At 50.8% G+C, this 14,895-nt stretch overlaps 1 protein-coding gene across 2 annotated transcripts in view; it reads right to left on the bottom strand.

Annotated features, from left to right (window-relative positions):
• Positions 1 to 14,379, bottom strand: part of LHX2 (LIM homeobox 2) — a 32,304-nt gene extending 17,925 nt beyond the window's left edge. Inside the window, exon 1 of one of the 2 annotated variants that reach the window (XM_029062066.2) lies at positions 14,314 to 14,379. Coding sequence is in view for 1 of the 2 variants with exons in the window: in XM_029062065.1 (XP_028917898.1) it covers positions 1,528 to 1,647 (120 nt within the window). In the remaining variant the exon portion in view is untranslated. Of the gene's footprint in view, positions 1 to 1,527; positions 1,690 to 14,313 lie in introns of those variants that run through there. The other variant, XM_029062065.1, reaches the window with a different exon arrangement.
• Between the last annotated feature and the right edge of the window lie 516 nt (positions 14,380 to 14,895).

The raw sequence follows: 14,895 nt of genomic DNA, 5'->3' as shown, positions 1-14,895 counted from the left end.
TCGGGCCTGGTCCCCGACCCGCGCCCTCCTTGGGCCGGGTCCTGGGCCAGGCGGACACTCGGAGTATTTTAGGCCCAAACCAGCTCCTTCGGTCTCTGACCCAGGTCCCCTCTTGGGCCGGTCCTTGGAGCCCTCCGGCCCTCCGTCTCCTCCTCGAGCACACACCCAGGCCTGGGCTGAAATGGCCTTTCTGGGCCAGGGAGGGTCGAGGCCCACCGAGAAGGGTCGACCCGATTTGGGCAAGCGGCTCGACCGGGGGGTCACTCGACCGTGGAGCTGGGCAGCGGCCTTTTCCCGTAGGCCCGGAGGGGACCGGGCTGGGTGGGGGCCTTGCTACCCCAGGCCAAAAGGGGCTTCTCAGGAGGAACGAAAGAAATCTCTGCAAACCCCTAAACTTTCCACGCCCGCGCCACCCCTCGCCACGGAAACCGCCCGGCGACACGGCCCAGAAACCGAAAATCGAAAATATCCGACCGGCTGGAGAGATCCGCTCAACAAACCAAAACAAAACCAGGAAAAAAAAACGAAACCAAACTCCAAATTCGGTGGCGGCTCGAAGCTGAGGAGGGACCAGGTAGCGGCTGCTATTTCTTTCCGAAAACGCCAGTCCGGGAGGAGACCCCGGCCCCGGCCCCGGCAGTCCTCGGGGACAAGGGCGACTGAATCGCTATTTTCTCTCCGTCTTTCCCCTCCCAGGCCTGGCGGGGCCGGCTCTGGAGGTCGACTTTCCAGCGCCGAAATCCAAGACTCCCGGGATTCATCGAGGAAAAAGCAGGAAAGAGGAGAAAAAGCGGGGAATTGCGGCCGGTGGAAAAAGCTCCGGGGAGCGCGGCCCTCCCGGCTGTGCTCCCGCCTCCCCAGGCCCCGCAGCTCGAAGGGAAGGAAGAGGGAGGGGAACGGGAAGGGGAATGGGAAGGGGAGCGGTCTCGACCCTCCCCCTGGCCCCCCTCTCTCCCCGACACCCCAAGAGGAGATCCGAGGAACGGTCCTTCCCCTCGGGCCCTCGTCTCCAACGCGCCTCCCGGCTCCCACGTTGGGAGCGAGGATTTCTGCCTCTCCCCGCCCGCGTCTCTCTCATCTCCATCCCATCGAGGAGGGGGGACCCAGAACCGCCTCGACCCCTGGGCTCCGGGGCCGGGGCGCGAGTGTGTACACACACAAAACACACACATACACACCCGTACAACCTGGGCTCATTTACCGCCTCCCAAGACTAGCCCGCGGCTTCACACGCCGGACCGTCACCCGAAATGCCTCCCCGACTTGTCCCCTGAAACTTTGGGGAAGGCTCCGGGCTGGACTGGGGCTGGGGGGGTCGCAGCCTCACCCCCCCACCCCGACCCACTGGGCGACCCCCGGCCTGACCCGCACCTCCCTCCCCGCACAAGCCCGCCCCGCGCTCGCCCGCCGGGAGAAGGGCCGGGGTGCGGGATGCGGGGGGCATCTGGGCCTAAAAGGTCGACCTCCCTCCCTCCCGCCCTGACCCCCGACCCCCGGAGCTCCCCAGTCCCGGCCTCCGGCGCCTACCGTCTCCGTCTCGCCCCGGTCGATAGCCGAGCTGATGGCCGGGCCTTCGCTCTTGGCCCTCCGGTCCATCTCGTCGATGACCCCATGCACCTCGGGGCCCGACAGGCTGTGGAAGAGCATCGCGGCGGGCAGGGCCGGCGGGCGGCGGCCAGCGAGGAAGACAACCAGGAGGAGGAGGAGACCGAGGAGTGGGGGGCGGGATGGGGTGGGGGGAGAGGAGAAGGAGGAGGAGGGAAAGGAGGAGGAGGGAAGAGAAGAGGAGGAGGAAGAGGAGGCCGAGAAGGAGGGGGAGGAGAGGTGAAGGAGGAGCGGGTTGCGGGAGGTGGGAAGGAGCGGGAGCAGAAAGGGGCAGGGGGCTCTCAGAGCCGGCTTGGGAGGAGGAGGAGGAGGAGGGAAAGGAGGAGGAGAAGGAGGTTTCCCAGCCCCCGGCTGGGCCCCCGGGAGTGGGATGTGCCCTTTGCTCCCGACCCGCTCCGCCGTCTCCCCGCGCTGCCCGAGGTCTCAGCGCAGCCTCGACCCTCCCGCTGCGGGGGCCGGAGCCTTGTGCATGGCCGGGCCCGCCGCCCCGCAGCCCCCCGCCCGGGTGCTCGGCGTCCGGTCCTTCCCCGCGGCCCCCACCCCCCCCCCCCGCCGCCTCCCCGAGGCCGGGCACCTACATCGCCAGCGGCCCGGCCGCCGGGCGAAGCGGCTTCGAAGGCAGCGAGGAGGGGCAGAGAGCGAGCCGGGCAGCGGGCGTCGGCGAGGGTGGGACGGGCAGCGCCCGGGGACGAGGGGCAGGGCAGCGCCCGGGAGAGGAGCCCTCACTCCGAGGGCATCTCCGGCCCTTCGGACCAGGGAGGGCGCGGTGCCAAACCTGGGCGCAAAGCGGCCTCGACGGCGCCCACCGACCGGTCCCGACCGCGCCGGAGGATGGAGGGGGAGGAGGGAAGGGGAGGAGGGAGGCAGGGCCCGGAGGTGTCAAAGCGCCCCCGCTCCAACGCGCCTTCGCCAAACGCGCCCCGCGCTGCCGGCCTTTCCAAAGTCGCCGCCGCTCTGCCCTGGGCGAACCGCTCTGCTCGAGGGACCGACGAGGAGGGGGGAGGGAGGGGAGGCGGGAGGAGGAGGAGGAGGAGAGGGAGGAGGAGAGGGAGGAGGAGCTGCCGCCGTTGCCGCCAGGACCTGCTCGGCGCAATCCCCTGGAAAGTGCTAGCGCTGCCCGCGCCCTGGCTCTGCAGTCCCGGCGAGCGCAACCCTCCGCGCCTTTTCTACAGCCCCCCTGACATCACGTCCTGCCGCCGCGCTATTGGCCGCCCCCCGCCCGGGCTCAGCAACGCGTGCTGCTCCTGCCCGGGGGGGGGGGAGGGAGGGATGGACCGGGAAGGGGGGGCGGGGGGATGGACCGGGAAGGGGGGCCGGGGGGGCAGGGAGGGAGGAGGAGGAGACGGTGGCGTTGGGAGTTTGCAAGCTGCTGAGTCTTTCCTGCTATTTCTTCGCAAAAAAAAAAAAAAAAAGCTTCGCCCATCTCTTCCCTCTCCCTTCCTCCTCTCTCTTTCGAGAGCTTTCTGCAAGAAGGGGCTGGAGGAGCCCTCTTCTCTAACCCTGCTGTGGTCACTGCAGAAAACTCCTCAGCCCAGCCAGGGGAGGCCCGGAGTGTAACTCAGCGGGAACTCAAACCCCTATCATGCCAGGTCCCCAGATTTCCCGCCCCTAGTTGATGGGCATCTATCACATGATTTGGATTTTCCAGCGGCAAGGGAAAGCAGACTAGGGAACTAGGGCTCCAGAAGAGGAGAGCCAAGATATCTGGAACGTCCCCCACCCCGTCCCTCCACTCTCTCGCCTCTCAGCCTGTACACAAGCGTTCTCCCTTCCCCCTCCTCTCTCTCTCTCTTTATCCTTCTCTCTTTATCTCTCTCACAATCAAACACTCCCACTCTCCCCCCCCCCCCATCCCCATCCCAACGTTTCAAGTCCAGGCAGCCTCCAAAATCCAAACTTCTCCTGAGTCCTGCTCCCTGTCATGTCCAGAATAATATCCCCGCCCCTTTCACACGCCCTCATTCGATCAGCACCAGTTTGCAGAAAGCTAGGTCCAGCATCCCCCCAATCCCCACCCCCAGCTCCAACCCGCCAGGAGCAGTTCTCCAGGAAAAAGCCACTAGCCTGAGGTTTCCGGAGCTTCCAAGACCCGAGTCTCGCAGGACTTTGGGGCTTGGACCATCAATAGCAAGGGAAGGAGCGTGGTTCGAGGCTTGTTTGGGGTGAATTCATGGCTCAGACAAGTGAAATGACAAAGGGGCTCTTGGGGGCTGCGATCCCTGGACGAAGGCCCTGAAGACGAGTCGCTTCGGAGGGAGGGGTGGGAGCCGCTTTGGTTTGGGTTTGTCAAGGAATCTCCTTATGATAAATGACAGTTTTTTTCCCCACCACGTTCTCTCGGGGAGAGAGGGAGAGGGGGTAGCACACCCAAGCTTTCCTTTCCCCCGAAGGGCAGCCAGCAGAGTCAGAAGATTTCCCCTTGCAGAGATTTTTAATCTACATGCATACACACAGGTACGGGCGCGTGCAAAGCTGTATATTTATCCATGAACTTGCGTGTATAAGCAGATGCCTAAATGTACCTGGGTGCATCCGCGCAGGGCCCTTGCAGAGCCTGAAGCTAAGAAGGTTCGCTCCCGAGCCCAGGGCACTTCCTGGGCCTCGGCACAAAAGATTCTGTGGGGGAAAGCGGGCGCTAGGAGAATAGATTAATACAACGTTTACTTTCATGGGAAGAGGGGTTACGATGCTTTTACCTGCCACTCCCGACCCGCTGGGTGGACGGGAGCCCAAGATTAAATAGCTCTACCCATCCTGGGTCCCTCGTCACTTTTGACTTTCCTGGTCTCTGATCACCATCTAACATTTGCACCGGCGTCGACCCAGCATTTAGTTACTCCTGGAGAAGGTCCTGATCTCTGCGGGTCCCAAGTACCTTGCTAATTATCGCTCAAGGTTTTGATTCTATTTTACAGAATTAGATGGAACCATTCATACAAACGATGCATTTTTTAAAAAAAAGTGTGTTCCGACCCCTTGTTCGGCTCATAGGCCGTTGTCTTTCCTAATCTTCCTAAGTGATGGAAAAACATAAGACATTCGGTCCTGTCCGCGGAGACACAACAGGGAAAGTAATAGACTGTAAACATTCAGCTGGTGGTGTACATACTGACACATGAATGACATTTACATTGTTCAGAATCAAGAGCAGGATACTGTTGTATAATGAACAGAAAGGCGAGAGAGCCCCGTGCAACAGTGCATTCGAGTCCTAAATATCAGACAGTGTCTCTAAAGCAGGAAATTATTCATTCAAAAAAAAAAAGAAAAGAAAAGTGAAAGTAATCATCCAATCCCTTAACCTGTGTTTTGTAGTGGGTGACAGGTGAACCCAAAGCGGGTCTCGAGTTTCTCCACTCTGCCTCTCGCGTCATCCTCACCACCATCTGCTACCTACCAGACAGACCAACCGCGTAATGAGGTACCAGCTTCCACCCAGCTACCGTGACTAAATCAGAACAAAAGAACTCGACGCCTCCTGCAACAAAGGGACACAAGCCTAAGCTGTCTCTAATTGCCGGGTTTCAGGTTGTGTCGGTTCCAGATTTTCAGAAGCTGCAAACTCTTCCCTTCTTTCTCCCCTCCTCCCCCTTTCTCCCCCTCCCCCCGATTTCCTAGTTGAAGGACCAAGGTAAGCGGGCCCTCCAGTACGGTGAGGGGCGAAGCCAGCGTTAAGGAAAACGAGGAGCTAGTTAAGTTCATTGAAAAGGCGGTGATATTTACCCGTCCAGGGGAGAAAGACGGGATGGGGTGGAGGAGGCTACCGGGAGGGGGAGGATTGGGAGTGGGGGGAGAAGGGAGGAGGGAGTGAGAATGATTGATATCTCATATGTTTTCGATGCTCCGTCCGGTTATTAGGCTGCAATATATTGGACATACAATAAACTATGAATTAAAACGTAATTGTAGCTTCAGGCATCCTCTTCATTGTCTGCTGTGGTGTTATGTCTTCATGCACGGTGATTGACAAGGTGTAATTAATCATCTTCCTCGGTTGTAAATATGGGCACCCTTCTCGGTAGGCATCAGGGAGTGTGTACCAGCAAAGGCAGCAATAGTTGACGCTGATATACCATTAAATCAAAATGAAGACGTTCGAAAATGTGTGTTTGGTGTGATGCTGTGAGCGTTTATTTCTAAAATACTGTACCAACAGATTTACTTGATTTGCAAGTTAACTACAACATTAACTGGTTCTATTTATTTTGTCTCTCCTTCATTTTTATAGGCAACGATGGTGTTCTTCTAAAATGTGAGACAGTTTGCTTCTTGACAGCAAGCGGAGCCCAGATCTGCAGCTTCCCCAAGTCTCTGGAGGAAGACGAGCACGCAGTAGATTTGGTAGCTTCCTGGATCAACTGGAAACGATTGCGTGAAGCGGTCCCCCTTCTCTCCCTCCTTCCCTCTCCCCCCACCACCAACTCCCCTCCCTTCATCTATCACCGCCTGCACTTTCGGCATCGCAAGCTAGACGTGGTGGGTCATTTTAAACTGAAAGAGATGGGGGGGCGGGGTGGAAGGGGGCGGTGGTGAACCTACCAAAAGATAACTTCAGGAAAGGATGTCGTGGTGGCAAAAACTGACGTTACAGCTTCCACTCTGCCTTAGAGCAAAAATGAATGTGTGCTGAAATATGTTTGCAGTAATGAAGCCAATTTGGACGGCTCCGTTCCTTAGGTAAAGAAGCATTGCCTGCCCTTCCCTGGCTTGCACAATTCAGCGAATTATTCTCCTTGCTCACAAAAGTGGTTCCTGCTCAGGGAAATTTGTTGGTTGAGTTTGAGTGTGTTATTTTTCTCCCCCCCCCCCTTTTCCTTCACGATAAACTGCTGGGAGAAGAATTGGGGTCTCACTCTACACATCCTAAGCTTAAAACAAGAGAAAAGAAAAACAAACCAAACCAGCTCTACGTCCAGTTAGATACCCTCGAATGGCTTTTGTCTGGCGTCTCTGGCGTTCTTAGCCTTTGCGTATGTATAGAAACGGGCGGTTAGCGCCCACCTAAAGCGAACCGAGTCAGGCAAGTCCAGGGTCGGAGAGACGGTTCTAACCCCACCAGGGATTCCTGCCCCTCCCTCCAGGCCCCGCCTCTTCAAACTGAGCTGGTGGGGCTGCCCCAGGCACACTCTTTTCCGACCACAAGCCAGGTTGAACAGATTTCAGGGAACTAGCCCGGCCTAAGCCCGGCATCCTTGCAATGGGGAGGAGCTCGTGGCCCTTTCCCCTGGTCTGAAAGAGGACCGTGGCTGCTGGGACCCAGCGGTTCCCTGAGCCCGAGCCCGGCCAGGCAGAGACACTCTCCGAGAGGACGCTCGCTCGGCAAGGGATGCGTTTTATTCTGATTTAGGGAACTGTCAATCACCAGCAAATCGGATCAGATGGCATTGCCATGTGAAAATTAGCGGCAGGATTCGCACTGGCCCGGTGCGCAGGAAAGGGAGGGAAACCAATGCCCTTCTCTAGCAACGGCCGAGGCTTCGTGGGGTGGCGACTGGGCCCAAATCTCCGGGCCCCCTGGCAAGGGCTTTCGGCATAGGGCGCCGGGGGCCCCGGGACCACGAGTCCTTTGGCAGCAGGGAGAAGCCCTAACCACCTCTTGCTCATCTTCGTCGCCTTCGTCTTGCTCTTCTTCCTCCTCCTTTTCTTCTTTTTCCTCCTCCTCTTTTTCCTCCCCCTGCTCTTTTCCTCCTCCTCCTCTTTTTCCTCCTCCTCCTCCTCGACTCTGGGAGGGACCTTGGAAGACCCGGGACCCCGTTAGAGGGTCTGAACCAAAAACGAGACGGGAAGGGTGAAATCCGGGTCTGAACATGATGGGCCGGGGACGTGCAGGTTGAGAGCCTCTCTCTGCTCCCGCCCCCCAACCCACCTCCCTCCTCGCCTGCTTCCTCGCGGTAGCCGCTATTAATATTGCATTAAATGTTACGAAGAGGCAGGGGCTGGGGAAGGGGCTGGGCTCACACGCAATTTTGTCAAGGTTTTTATCTGTGATTATGATTCCAGATGTATCCACTCCCAGAGGGTCGGAATGAAGGGAGGCTGGCGTGTGACATGTGTTTTAAGGTGTTTGGCACGGTTTCCTAAAGTGGTGACAAAATGTTCATTTTTATTACAGCGAATCGGTAAAAGGAAATATGAATACGGAGGTCAGTGGTTGCCTACTTCAGCTAAAGAACTGACTACTATTTGGTGGGGGAGGCGGACAGGACTTTTAACTGAGCCTTAAATCATGTTGTCAGCATTGTGCAGCTGTCATATCGGATAATACTTAAACAAGAACAATTTTAGCCAAATACATGGCAGCCCATTGCATCTCTCGCGAGTTCACTTTCAGGCACGGGGCTGGGGGTGGGGTAGGGTGAGTGGGTGGGGGGGAGTTCCAAGTTTCCCCGCGTGTTAGAAAAGTCAGTATTGCAACAAGATGTTCTTTCTTTTCTGCCTCTGCTGCTGTAGCTGCTGAAACCGTTCTCTAATGCTAATTTATTTTTAATCTAGTCCAGAATACTACCACGGTTTTTAAGGGCCGTTTTGCTAATCTGGTTGCTATACGAGGCTTTATAGTTGAAGCTCGAATAACCGCAATAAACTTCTTCGCAGGAAAACACTTTTTGCTCCGAGGAGGAGGGGAGGGGAAGGGGAAGAGAAAGGGTGGGGGCGGGGGCGGAATCATTTTTGTTTATCAAAAGCGAACCAGGTATTTTGACTCACTGAAAACTATTATGTCTAAACGCACGGAAGAGCTTCCTCAGGCTAACGCGCCCCCGCCCCCTCTTCGCCTCTCCCCCCTCTCCCCCGCATATAAGAGGCTCGGTAACTCCTCTCTGACATCAGGACACCCCAAGCTCCGTTTCCAGGCGTACATTCCCCTATAAACCTTTTTACGAGTTCTCCGTCCACCAATCCGGGACGTTCCCCGGCCCTCCCTGATTGGATGGAGGGTGGATTTGGTAAACATTTGCAAACAACAAAAAGAGATTTTTGTGGCGAGAGACGCCACCGGCTATGCCCCCTTCTGATCCATAATCCGAGGAAGGTATACGCCTCAATTCACAGTTCTGGGAACTCCTACTAACGCTTTCCAGCCCCATATCTAGCTGCTGTTATTAACAGGGACAGACTCGTTAGGGGAGAAAGAGAGAGCGCGCACCCGCACACACAAGCACATACCTATTTTATGCATCAATATTATACACAAAGGTAGAGAGTTCAACTCTTAAATCCACTGCATTCAGTCGAACCCATCAGCAAACACCTCAAATCCTATAACTAGTAATAGGCTCATTCGGTGCAAGGAAGCCGCCCTCATGGGTCGGGATGGAGCACGGTTTGCGTTTTATAGGTAGATGTAAGAGGTTGGCTGTGGGGGAGGGGAGTTGCGGCACGGAGACATCGTCTGTAGCAAATCTGTCTACAGCTGACGTTTTGGGAGCTAGAAGTGTTGCAGAGATCCCCAGTCCCTCCCGCATTCTTGGGCTTCACACTCCACAACAGTACCTCCTACCTGGAGTCCCATACCGAGTAGCAGGATTTTTATAAGACGACCTCAGTTCTTCTTTTTTTTTTTTTTGCTGTCATTTGTCATCTCTGCCTAGATGAAACTGTGTTTCTTTTTCCATGTGCATCGCCTCTGTTTCTAGGTGTTGATTTCCACGAAGTCCCCTACTCCACATTTTTATTATTCTATTAATTAAAATTGCAAATGTTCTGGAGATTTTTTTTGCGTGAATGAAAATCATTAATGACCCTTGCAGTTATATGAGAAATACTGTTTGCTTAAGGATTCAGTCTGATTTCCTATAGGCTATTTTTCCCAGGCATAAATAAAATGGACAAGTGAAAAAAGCTTCTGACGCTTTGCAATAAAACACAGGAACTAATTGTAACAGCCTTGAGCTGATTTCCTTCGTGAAGAGTTGTATTTAGAGCGCCGGATTTAGAGCTTAATTTATACTCTAATGCCAGGGAAAGATTTCTTACTCAAAGTGTACAAAAATGAAAATTGTGGCGCTCAACGGATACCGTATTTAAACGTCTACGTCATGTAGGGAAACTGATCCTGTTGTCCGAATTTACATCCAAGCAATAAACTTAAATCCGTAGAAATGAAAAAAGGCACAGTGCAGGTAGAGGCCAATTCCCATACCATTTGCTATTTACAAGATATCTGGCCATTTAATATTTATTCTCCATTTCTGTGAGCGGCTATAATTATAGCTATCTATTTTGCATTTATTTCTCTTTGCAAACACTACATTATTCACTCTCTCCTGTGCTTATTAAACAGTGCCACCTGCACCAAATAAAACAAAGCTTCTCCATCAATCTGCGCCAGCTAAAAAAAACCTGACTATATATTATCATTAATTGAAGCTCAATTGAACACTTGACTATGGAGCAGATATCATCCCGACAAGAAACAGCTACAAATTTTCAAGGCCTGTTTACAAACACGTTTTAAGCAAAAACATTATCTTTAAACATAGACAATCCACCTCCTACTAAACGCTTTTCATCCTCTCTGCACAGTAACTCAAGGAGCAATTAGCAGGTCTTTTAATTAACCAACTATTCCCTGTATGTCACAAAGATTTCTATGGCACGAATGTTCGTCTTCATAAGTGAATTCCGAGAGCAGTCAATATTTTGTCATTAAGACCTTTATTCAGATCACGTCAATATCTATATCTTCTAAAACAATCACAGAGAAGGAAATGAATAGCGATGGAGAAACGGGATGACTCAACCAACCTGAGTGATCTGGGTTTTGAGAGAGGCAGAGAGGCAGAAGGGGAGAAGCCAAGGGCAGAGGCAGAATGAACAGAGAAAGAGACAGAGATAGCAAGTGCCACGAAGGGTGGGAAGAAATTGGTGAATACGAAAAAGCGATGATTACCAAGATGGGGTCATTTTACTGAAATACTAGCTTGATGGCTTTGATTTGATGTTTTCTTCATAATTTTAAATCAGAAGGCTCTTCATCCAAGGGGTGTTGATTAAAACAAACAAACAAAAACAACAAAAAAAAAAACCCTCTCTGTGGTATGTTCTTTAAAGTATTCCCTGCTTTGTTCAATATACAGCTTATCTTTAGCATTGTCAACAGCTCTCAATCTAAAACAGATTAATTAAGTGCCAGGTCAAACACAATGAGGTGAAGGGGCGATTCTAACCAATAAGTAGCATTCCGCCAATTTTATGTTTGGTGAACTTTTTATGTAGGTGCAAGCTCCACATCCTATTATTTTAATCAATACGAATTTTTAAAATAGCCCAAGGGTGTCACCAGCGTGTAAAGATAGTGTAAAGCACTCATTTAAGAGAAAGACTGTTGGTTTTGCCAACGATGAGAAATTCTGATGTGTACTTGAGTAAATAACAAGAATGAGATGAGCGCAGACTTGATCTGGATTAAGTTTACTGAAATGCCAAAGACTCTCGTTGTCTTCCCTAACTTTAAGATACTGGTAGTTTTCATATATAGATTGGATCCATATATGAATGGATAATTAAATAAATTCACCTCTGATAGGAAGTCTCTTAAATGTCCCACTAGAAGCCAGGAATCTCTCCCTGTGCTCAATTTAATAACCCCACACAGACAATTTTTAATCTCAAGAAAAGTTTCTGAAAGGGAAAATTGATTTATGTTGTAAGTGTCATCTACTGAATGGAGTGCCCTTATTTCAAACCATGCAAAGGTTATCTTTAAATATTAATTTTTCCCTTTACCAAATCCACACATTTATTAATGGAAAAAATGTTAATTAGGAAAGGTCACAAGGCAAAGTAGCCCCATTTCTTTTGAAAGGTAATGCAAGGTACTGATCATCTCCAACTAGCTGCTGTAAATAAAAGTCTCCCCAACCCTGGAATTTCAGTTTCAGAATGAGTACCTTCAAGTGCCTCAAGGCTGTGGAAGCATTTTGGTACAACTATAAACAAAGGGGAAAGTGTAAAAACTGAGTGATACTTGTTCGGAGTCTCTGCTTTCTTCAATGTGAATCCTCAGTGTGAATTCAGTGACTGCACCTCACACTCCTATTCTCCTTTCGTTCCTGGAATTACTGACAGTTACTGATGAGTCACTCCACTTAAAGTAAAATTTCCATCTCGGTTTTTTCTGAGAGTATTGCCTACAAAGACAGATTTTGGTGTTCTTTTCTAATTGGCCTGGCAGAAACGTGCACTTTTTTTCTGAGCAAAGGTAAAATGCCACTTAACTGTTCACTTCTTAACTGTTCATTTCCTTGAATCATCTGGGATAGATATAAAAAAGGGCAGAAATACTTAACAGTCTGATCAATAACCATTGACCGCTTGAGCTTCTCATACCCTAACAAGCACAGCTTGATCATGTATATTTGATCATTGAAAAATTCAAAGCATCTTGGTTCAGCAGATCAAGTCTTCTTTAAAGTATCCTTTTTGTTGATTCATAAAGTGTGTGTATACACACACACACACACACACACATCCCAAAATGAATCCCACTGAAAGAAATGTACGGTTTGCAAATTTGATGAAGAATACAATAATTAACTGTGATGTTATACATCTGTGTAGTATTTCATAGCAATAGCAATAATAAAACACCTTCCTAACATTTTAGGAGAGGAAAGGGTAGGTCTGCCTATGGATTCAATGGACCCAGGAGGATAATCTGGAAAAGCCTCATCGTTATAAATCTTGCATTCCTGTTATGTGATGGCATGTACATGGCATTGAAGGGCACTAAGTTTATCTTAGTGAGAACAACATTGGAAAAATCCTTTCCTTTCATAGGTTATGGCTCTAATATGTGCTCTGGACATTTTAAAGAAACTTATTGCACAGCTATATTAGCTCACCTTCTTTTTTGTTGTTATATACTGAAGCAAAAAGTAGTTTGAGACATTTTCAGGACAAACCATCACATTCTGGCTTTATTTCAATGTCTGCCTGAAGGAGGATTTGTATGTATGTGAATATATATATACATTATATATTATCGATTATATATATTCAAAACTAGGCAGCTCTTTATGGAAATGGCAGCATATTATCAAAGTAACAATGGCACTGCACTCTATAATTACCTTCTCGATAGGATCCAAATGTTTATTCTAACTCTCTGTACATATTACTTTAGACAGATATCAGTTTAATGAGCTTAAACAGCCAGCTCTTAATAAATACAGCGTGATTGTCTGGTTTGATAGCAGGGAAGTGTCTGCATTTGGGAAGGTGAAGGTGCTAGGAAGCTCGTGCTTTGCACATCATAACGTAAACAGTGCGCGGGGGGAGGGGGGAATCCCAACAAAATTAATTACCTGAAAAACTTTGCATTTATGGATTTCCCTGATATGTATTCTGAACGCCATTTCTATCCATATCCACACAAATTAATCAGGTCGTCTAATATTTGCAGCATCTATCTTCTGGCTCAGATATCCTCCTTTAGGCGAGGGACTATTTTCATATGATAATACATGTAATATGCTATAGAATGGCAGAGGGCATGACAGTTGCCCATAATACGGGGGAAGTCAGTCAAAGGACAGAAGCGACATTTGGATAATTAGCATCCATTGGCCAGTCAATCATGCGAACAGAAAAAACTGCACAAAACCCACAATGGAGTTAGAAAACAAAAGGGACCCCAGCCAGTCTCGGGATTAACTGGACTAAAGCGATCTAAATGCTTTTGTATCTGAAGAACTGCAGTTCTGCTGCTGCTGCTCCTGCTATGCTCTCTCACTCCCCCCTGGATACCCAGGGAACTAATTGTAGGGATCAAAGTTACCCCCACCCCCACCTCTCCTTTTTCTTTGTAGACTGCTCAACACAAATACATCTCTCTCGAGATAGACATATAGAAAGAGATATATTTTTCCTTTGTATTCATTAAACTATTTTAAAGTTGTGGGGAAACACACAACAGCCTTCCATACAATCCCCAATTTTGCAAAGCAGACCTGGCTATGTAGTGTTTTGAGGAGCAAAGAATGCAGATCTCTCCTTCTCTCCCTTTCTCTCTCTCTCTCTCTCTTTGTCTGAATGATATTTTATTTTACGCTTGTCTTTCTTTTTCTTGCCTAGAAAAAAGTGCCCTAGTCCGACTGAACTCCAAGACTGACAACCTGAAACAAGGTACTCCGATTCCCCGGAGCAAGAAAAGCAACCTGGTTATAAAAGCAAAACAAAACAAAACACCCAGATATTTTCCCAGGAGGTAATACCACTCGTTATAAATACACATTTTCTCCAACGACACACGCAGGTCGGTCTAATTCGCCTCCTGGAATTAGCTGAGAGCAGAGGGGCAGCTGCCTCATCGAAAGTGGAGCGGGGGGGGGGGGGGAAGAGAGAGAGGGGGAGAGAGAGGGGGGGGCTATATCTCTCTAACCCCAGAACATAGATAGTCATGTAAATACCTACCCCCCGAGACCGTATTCCCATCGGACCCTTCTTATACAAATTCCAATTCTCCTCATACCCTTAATGAATAAGAGGAAGAGAGGATTTTGGAAAGGCCCTTTCTTGCCTGCTGGTTCCTGCAGGAGAGTGTATGGTTCAAGGCAAAGCCGCTGCAATTCTAGAAGGGAATCGACACCAGCCCCGTCAGACGAGCAGAAAGGAAGCGCCGGGGGTAAAAAACCTTCCCCTCTCGTGCAATTTGCAAATTGCCTCGAAATAACATCCCGACACTTGGGATAATTGATGCCTTCTTACCTTTCGTTGTCCTTCGTAATTAGTCTGTGTGGCTCTTCAGGCTCTTCCAACCCCGAAAAGGGGAAAGGAGGGGGATTTGGGAGAGGAAAGATGGGGGAGGGAAGAGGGGGAAGAAGGGAGAGGCAGGACGAGAGTGTGTGAGCCTGTGACCGTGCGTTTGTGGGAGTGGAAGGGTGTGTTGTGGGGGAGAGTGGGGATGGGTGGGGTGGAGGGGGGAGAGAGTTCGCAGTCCCCTCTTTTAGGTGCTGAAGGTAGAGATGAAGATGGTCTGTAGAGCTTGACTGGGGGGAGGAGGTGTCTCCCTCTTCAGCCCTTATAAGGCTCCAGCGGCAGGGCCCTTCCCATCAGGAATACCCGGCCTTGGAAACAAGTGCCCGGCCTGTGGTACCCGTTCCAGACAGCCGGGGAAGAGGGTGGGCGACAGGAGGCAGAGAGACAGAACGAGCGGGAGAGTCGGAGATCATAAGGGGTTCTCTCTCTCTTTCTCTCCCCCCCACCCTCACCCCCCAGCCTCTGCCCAGTCAAATGGGTCTCAGCTGACAAATCAATCACAGTCTGTTCAAACCAATGATGCTGCCAGGC

This window comes from Ornithorhynchus anatinus, chromosome 4 (assembly GCF_004115215.2).
Source record: "Ornithorhynchus anatinus isolate Pmale09 chromosome 4, mOrnAna1.pri.v4, whole genome shotgun sequence".
Taxonomy (NCBI): Eukaryota; Metazoa; Chordata; class Mammalia; order Monotremata; family Ornithorhynchidae; genus Ornithorhynchus; species Ornithorhynchus anatinus.
Note: the sequence above shows the minus strand (reverse complement) of the source record. Positions and strands in the feature narration are given on the sequence as shown.